The 7440-nt window shown below is 35.8% G+C and overlaps 1 protein-coding gene across 3 annotated transcripts in view; it reads left to right on the top strand.

The window, feature by feature from the left end:
- The window catches only part of LOC117107680 (adenosine 3'-phospho 5'-phosphosulfate transporter 2-like), an 11316-nt gene extending 4106 nt beyond the window's left edge, over positions 1–7210 (top strand). For all 3 annotated transcript variants that reach the window (XM_033249408.1, XM_033249407.1, XM_033249409.1), the window contains exons 5-9: positions 14–121; positions 1447–1544; positions 4422–4626; positions 4872–4941; positions 6474–7210. In XM_033249408.1, the coding sequence (XP_033105299.1) occupies positions 14–121; positions 1447–1544; positions 4422–4626; positions 4872–4941; positions 6474–6639 (647 nt within the window). In that variant the 3' untranslated portion in view covers positions 6640–7210. The remainder of the gene's footprint in view (positions 1–13; positions 122–1446; positions 1545–4421; positions 4627–4871; positions 4942–6473) is intronic.
- The last annotated feature ends 230 nt before the right edge of the window (positions 7211–7440 follow it).

Raw genomic sequence — 7440 nt, 5'->3', positions numbered from 1 at the left:
TATTTTACTACAGGTAAAAGATATAGTATAGTAGACGTGATGGCCATGTTGTTTATGACTTTTGGGCTGATATTCTTCACATTAGCCGACAGTCAAGTCTCGCCATCTTTCAATGAAACAGGTAATTCATTTTTATTCATTGCAGAATAATTTTATTTGTAAGCTACTACTATTGCAGATGAGTGAGAACATTAAGAAACATTAGTGAATGCAAGTGTAGATTACTTTAAAATTAGGACTGTAATTCACCATTATGTTGGTTCTCTGTGTTCTGTCATTTTATTATATAAATTGGAGATAAATATGTGTTTTTGTGGGCTTGATCAGCCTTTTTTGTTAGTTGATACAATATATGTGGCCAAGACAAGCCAAACCAGTCACTCCTCGCAAATCATGTTTTAGAGGTAAATGGCAAAAATATGCTGGAATATCAACATTTTCGAAATCTATTTTATAGCACCAAACTAAACATTATATATCTACACATCATGCTATGTTCAATGTTAAAACAACAATTTTTAACAATTTGGTGATGGTTTCTGCCTGAGAAATGCCTGAAATCATAAACTTTGAAGGAAAATTTCTCATTTAAACAGCTGTATGTTTTACCATTTTATAGCTCTCATTGTACTGCTTACAGCTATGTTCACCTCAAGCCCAGATCCGATCAGGAGCCCGGGTAAAAAGTTTTGAGTTTTTAAATTATTTTGAAGGTGCATTCACATCGCTCACGGAAAACGTCTAGAGAGGACATTCATGCTGGTTGCTGATTGGTCTTGGTCTAACAAAAAAAAAAAAAAAAAAAACATACGATTTCACGATACAAATCGCTCTCAGATCCATCTCTCTGGATCTGTAGTCCGGATTTGAAATTGTACGAATTGGATGTGAACGGTCCTATTCATTACCACTGTACTCGTTTTTCACGATTTTTTGTCCTGGCACCGGACTGGATCTGATTGTAGCTTTACCCTGTATTAACTAAAAATAACTTTTTTTGCAAGGAGTTACTGGTTTGGCTTGTCTTTGCCACATATGTTGAAATAGATAGGAATAGAAAGAAGCAATACAGAGAGTACTTTTTTTTTTTACTATCAATCACTCGAAACTAATGAGGCTACTCAAGGTACAGTAAGGGGTTAAATAATTAATAGAAACCGGTTCACAAGAGATTTAAATTGGTACGGTTTATAGACAGAAGGACAACAATATGAAGGCAGTGAGAAACAGAACGACTGATGAATGCCTGTGAAAAGGCTCGAGTCACAGAGGTAAATAGATTGGATGTGAAAGCAAGACAAGTTATGTCTTACAAAACTGAGCCATTGTGGCAAGAAAGGAAACAGCTGTAGTTTCATTATTGTTAATTTTTTAAATGTCTTTTTTTTGTTATGATGTAGTCAATATTTTATACAGTATTATTGTTATTAATTATTGTTTTATTAGGAGTATTAATGATCTCATTAGCATTGTGTGCGGATGCTGTAATTGGGAATATTCAGGAGAAGACTATGAAAGCTTACAATGCAACAAATACTGAAGTGGTAAGTAGTAAATTTTAAACAATCAATCATCATTATTATGTTGATTATCATTACCTCCACTAAGGAGGTTATGTATTCACCACTGTTTCTGTCTTTGAAATTAGATTTTTTCCCCTTCAACTTACCCTCAAGCATAAACGAAAATATTTTGGATTACCTGCGTATTATTAAATACCGAGGTACATTGGGGAGGTACTGTATGCACTCTATGTGACGACTCTAGTTTTATTGTTATTTCCATTTCCTTTCCTATCATTATAACCATTATATTTGCCCGGATTGTCATCACCTTAATCATAGTTCAGGAGGGGTTATTATTATCACCATTATAATCATTATAATCTTTATCAACATCATGGTCATCATGATGATTACAGTATTGTAAAATTATCTTATCAACATTCATCATCAGTATCATAATTTTTATTAAGAACATGGTAATTATCAACATCATCATTATCAACATTATCTTTATTATCATAGGTGTAGATCCCGGGGGATGAGGGGATATATCCCCCTAATATTTGACAAGGGGGGATGGTCCATTGTATCATACCCCCCCCCCCCAATATTTTGACTATGTATGGAATAAAATGGAGCTTTACACAGTTCAAAAGACTGTCCCAGAAATAATTTACAATGTCTTATGCGCTTACAAAGATGAAAATTAGCATAATGTATTAATGTTGATAACAAAATTATTTTATCTGGTACCAATCTAAGCTCTTCTTTCCTTAGATGTTAGATGTGCTTGCAAAGAAGCCACATTTTCACACTGAAGGGTTTGTACGACATCAGTATTATGTCAATTCCAAGAATGTTTAAGGTTATATCGGTTGATGAGGAATTTATTGATCAGGCCTAAAATAGCAAATTGCATCAATTTATTTTGCAAAAACAAGGTTTCCAGCTTCAGAGGGGGCAAATCCAGTGTCAGCACAAGGGTACACATTGGCGCTAATACCAGGCGCGTAACAGGGGTCTTGGGTCAGGGGGTATTTATTTTCCTGGTTAGTAATTTATCATACCCACCGCACCCCACTCCCCATATAGAAAACCATACGACATAGGGCTTATCTTATTTATAATATAGGCCACACACGTGTGTTTGAAACTAAATACAAGCATTTTCATCATGGTTTTATTTAACAGTAAGAAAATGGTAGCACTTTATAGACTAGGTGAAATATTTATTGTCACAAGCTTTCATGTAGTACACTTCTTCAGGTGAATGATAAGATTGTTCTTAAAATTACCCTTCTTAACTACAGCAACTCTAAGATTATTGATAGTGTCACCTGTGGAAATGAAATGTCAGCTACAGGTTTCTTAACTTACAGTATGTCTAATGTCAAACTTGTGACCATTAATTCTATTTCTGAGAGTTTGACCAGTTTGACCAATATAAACAGCATTGGGGCATATATTGCACGTAATGGCATAGATGATGTTAGTGGATGAGCAAGTGAAGTGTCCTTTGAATGTTGATGATATAGCCATTGGGTCCAAGTATGTGACTTTCAGAATGAATAAGATGGCAAAGCTCACATTTAGTGCTATGACAAGGAAAAGTGCCATTGATAGGGGTAGACTGAGAAAATTTACTAGAGATAAGATGCCTTTTAAGATTGGCTGGCTGTCTGTAAGCAAGAAAAGGCTTGTCATGAAATATGTGTTTGAGATCATTGTCTTGCAGTAAAGGCTGAAGATTGTCAATGATACGTTGCAGAGGTTTTATAGCTGTATGATATGTAACGACTAGAGGAATACGGTTAGATGATTGCTTCTCTTTGTATGTGAGGAGATAACTGCGTTTATGTTTCTTGGCTCTATTGATCTGTTGTGTGATAGTATGTTGATCATAATTGAGTTGAGTAAATGTGTGTGAGCAAGTTCGTCCGAGTTTTGGTCTCTGTCAACAGTATCAGAGCATATGCGGCTGTAACGTAGAGCTTGGCTGTATATGATCGAGCGAGTTGTGTGTATGAGGTGAAAGCTGGATGCATATAAGTATTGCTGTGTGTCGGTAGGTTTTTTGTAGAAGGAAGTGGTGATTTTACCATTACGTACATATACCTTGACATCAAGGAAATTAACGTTAGAATCCGATATGTCTACAGCATCTACATGGTTTTATTTATTACAAACAAACATACTGTATTCTTTCACCATCAATACACATTGAGGCCCTTCTTCTAGGTTGAAATGATCTATCTTAAATTTTTCTTTCTTGAGTTTGGGATTATTATGTTTTTAAATGACTTAAAAGGATAAACCTAAAAAAAAACCTAAAAAGTGCGCAATACATTTTCGTGTTTTTAATTCTAATTTCGTCGGAATTGATGAAAACTCCCTAAAATGTGCAATTTATAGAGGAAATTTTTTAGGCACTTTCAGGGGATATAAAGGAGTGGGAAAATTTTCCAAAGATAATTATTTTCCCCTTGTCCCCCAGTGGTTACGCCATCGGGCAGCATAGATCAAGGAGTTATGACAGTTTTTGAAGTGGAGAAGGGGTTGCAGGGTGTTGTGAGTCTGGTCGTTATGATATCTTCCTTTTTGTTCTTGTCTTTATTTTTCTCTTCTCTTTTTCTTTTCCTTTCCTTTTCTTTTCCACTTCCTACTCTTTCCCTCCCTCTCCCCTCTTTCTTTTCTCTTATTACACAGCCCGGAACGACGGGTTGGTCAGCCCGGTAAAAACCGTCAGGGGAGGGTCTGCCCCCCTCCCCCGCCACTGGCTAACACGCCAATCATCCACCTAATGAAAAATACTTTCCTACGCCACTGTTTATTATCGACATTCATTCATTGTCAACTATTGCCTTAATATTTTCTATTCACATTTGTAATTGCCTATTATTTTATTCTTGTTTACAGGTTTTGTATTCATATGCCATTGGTAGTACCTATATATTTCTAGGCCTGCTACTTCATGGTAGTTTATTTGAAGCATTTATTTTTTTCTATCGGCATCCGTATGAGACATTTGGTTATGCAATCGCCTTCTCTCTAACTGGATACATTGGCATTCTCTTCGTCCTGTCTCTAGTCCGTCAGTTTGGTGCCCTCACAGCTGTAACTGGTATTACATATTTTCTTCATTATTATCTATTAGTGATATTGCTTATTCTTAGATTGTTTCATAATTTTTTTTGTTTTTTAAGCTGTTAGCTTTGTCTGATAATTAACTTTTTTATGTTATAATTAATTATTAATTTATTTAATTTTTTTATTCTGGAAGTCTACTGCACAAAACCATCTGATTATTATTGGAGATTTCTTCTTATGTCCTATTTTTTTTTTTAAGCACAATATTTTACCTTACAGTAACTACCTGTCGTAAAGCTGTTACTATGGTGTTGTCCTTTCTGTTCTTTACAAAACCATTTACAATGCAGTAAGTATATCTTTTTTTCTATTTATTTCACATCAAAGAGCAAATAAACTGGTGTTTCAGCTGAAGGCCAGAAATATACAGTAGCTTTGATAGCGTAAATTAGACGTTAAGCCGTTGGTCCTGTGTGCAGTATGACCATGTGCATGTTAAAGAACGCTGTAGAAAAGAGTAGGGAATTCAGAAATGCTTGACCATGCACACTTGATCAATAATTAGCTTGTTTGCGAGTACACCCACAGTACCATACTCCTCTTTTGCTTTGTTTTCTCTCCTCTTTTTTTTTTTTTTTGGGGGGGGGGATCCACCCTGCTGATGCTGCTAAAGTTACCAAGATACACGTAGGGCACACACACAGATTTTACGTTGCTAACTGTCACATGCAACAATCCTTGTTACAGCTTTATAAGACTTTGTTATTATGTTTGTATAGTGGCCTGTTTCTGCTGAGCAAAACAACATGTGTTTTTAAACGGTTATTAAAAAACACTTCAGTTTCCATAGGTGATCGTCATTATAAGCTCTGCCCACCTACCAATGCTCGCCATTACTGTGTTTATATTAGTTGCACTTTAAATTGGAAACGCGTTCCGATGGAATTTAACCCTTTAAAGTTAAACATGTGTTTTTGCCATTATTCAGTAGAAACATGCCTTGTGAAATAGCTATAATGCTGCTTTACAGTGCAGCTGTGGTTTGAGTGATCATTAATTCTCAAGCCGTAGCGTTTCAGTAGGATGTAGAACGTAATGATGTCACTAAAAGTCATCTGCGCATGCAAGAACGTTAAGGTCACCTCGTTGAGTAGTTTTTGGAATGCAATTTGGCCAAATCTAGGTATGCAGAGAATGAAGGACGCCATGTAGGACGGTCACGAATGAGTGATTACGTTCTAGCATTGCGTCGTCGCACAAGTCGAAACCTCCCTTATGTCTGTACCGTGGAGGTCTCTAGGCTCAATTCCCATCGCTGCTCTACTTGTGCAGAAAGACTCCACTGGAAACTAATCTTTGGACTTGATGGGGTTCTTTAGTGTGATTCACACCAAAATACTCCTATCCTGTCCTATAATTTGAGCAATATTGCACCACTTAAAATGATTACTTTTGACAGTTATAAAATTGTCTAAATAGGATCTATGCATCTAAAACAGTAGGTTGATTGTATATTATTCAATGTTTAAATCTTTACTAGATTAAGAAAGTTATTAGGCTGCACATTATTAATTTTTTTCTTATTATAATTATTATTTATTATCATTAATTTATCGCACATCTGACTCATGTAGAACAATGTTTGTGCGTCATTTTTATTTACAATTTTAATGCATTTGATAATTGTTCATGGGTTATGCTCATTTATTTTGTTATGGTTATTACTACACAGAAAACTGAACCATGGAGATTATTACAACCCTCATGTTTCGATTATTTAATTATAAACTATAGTGTTGTAGTTATAAATTATAGTGGTGTAAAGTACAAATACCAGTGTAAATATTGTACTGAATGTTTTATTTTGTGTGCTTATTTCAGGTATGTTTGGTCTGGTATGCTAGTCCTTCTGGGTATATTCATCAATGTGTATAGTAAAAATAAAAGAGCTATGGATCCGTGGTTCACCTTGCAGATAAGAAAGTGTAGGATGCTGTTATTAAGGCAGAGAGAAAGCTTACCTAAAGCTCCTGAGCTACATGTTTAACCCAAAGATGGGAGAACCATACATTACTTATCTTCTTCGTTCCCTCTGGTACGCAAGTCTGCAACAACAATCCTCCATTAATTTCTGGTCTTCTTTTCTGCCTCATCCAATGTGAGATTTTGATTCTCCAGCTCTGACAAGACAGTTTTCCTCCATGTGGTTGGATGATTTGGATGATAGATGGGGATGAGGGTTGGGGATAAGAAATGCAAGGTTTGAATTTCCTCAAAATGCTCCATCAGCAAATAGATGCTGCAGGGTATGGCTTTACTACAGCAAATTTGTATTCTTCTAAAGCAAAAAGCTTCGTAAATTGTTTTAAGAATAGGCCTACATTATTCTATAAAAGTAAAGCTGGACACTCACTGCATCCCACGACGCTAGTACGACCGTCGCACGACGTGCTTATTTGACATTTGAAGTATATTAATAGATGTTTAAGATATATATTTGCTGCGAAGCAGCCAATTTATATTCTTGACAGCAATTTGACCTCTGAATGAAAGGTCATTGTTTGTCAAAAAACGAGTGCCTAAGACGACTGAAAAGCGGAGTTTCCTTCTTTCGTTCTGCCGGGTAAAATCAATTACTTAGGCGACGTTTGTAGACTAACCTACTCGTACCAACGTCTGCATGTCGCGCTAGCCTTATCCTACTCTAGGCCTAGACTAGCTAGGATGGTATATAGGCCTAGCCTTGAAGGGACGAAGGTCCCAATGAAAAACAACGTCGCTCTTTGATTGTCTATTTAACATCACAATAATTCATTATTAAACCTATAGTTGTTTTTTGAATTGTACT

This window comes from Anneissia japonica, unplaced genomic scaffold (genome assembly GCF_011630105.1).
Source record: "Anneissia japonica isolate Jap-2015-1 unplaced genomic scaffold, ASM1163010v1 scaffold5330_len1712360_cov203, whole genome shotgun sequence".
Taxonomy (NCBI): domain Eukaryota; kingdom Metazoa; phylum Echinodermata; class Crinoidea; order Comatulida; family Comatulidae; genus Anneissia; species Anneissia japonica.
The sequence above is the reverse complement of the archived record's forward strand: the minus strand, read 5'-3'. Positions and strand labels throughout refer to the sequence as shown.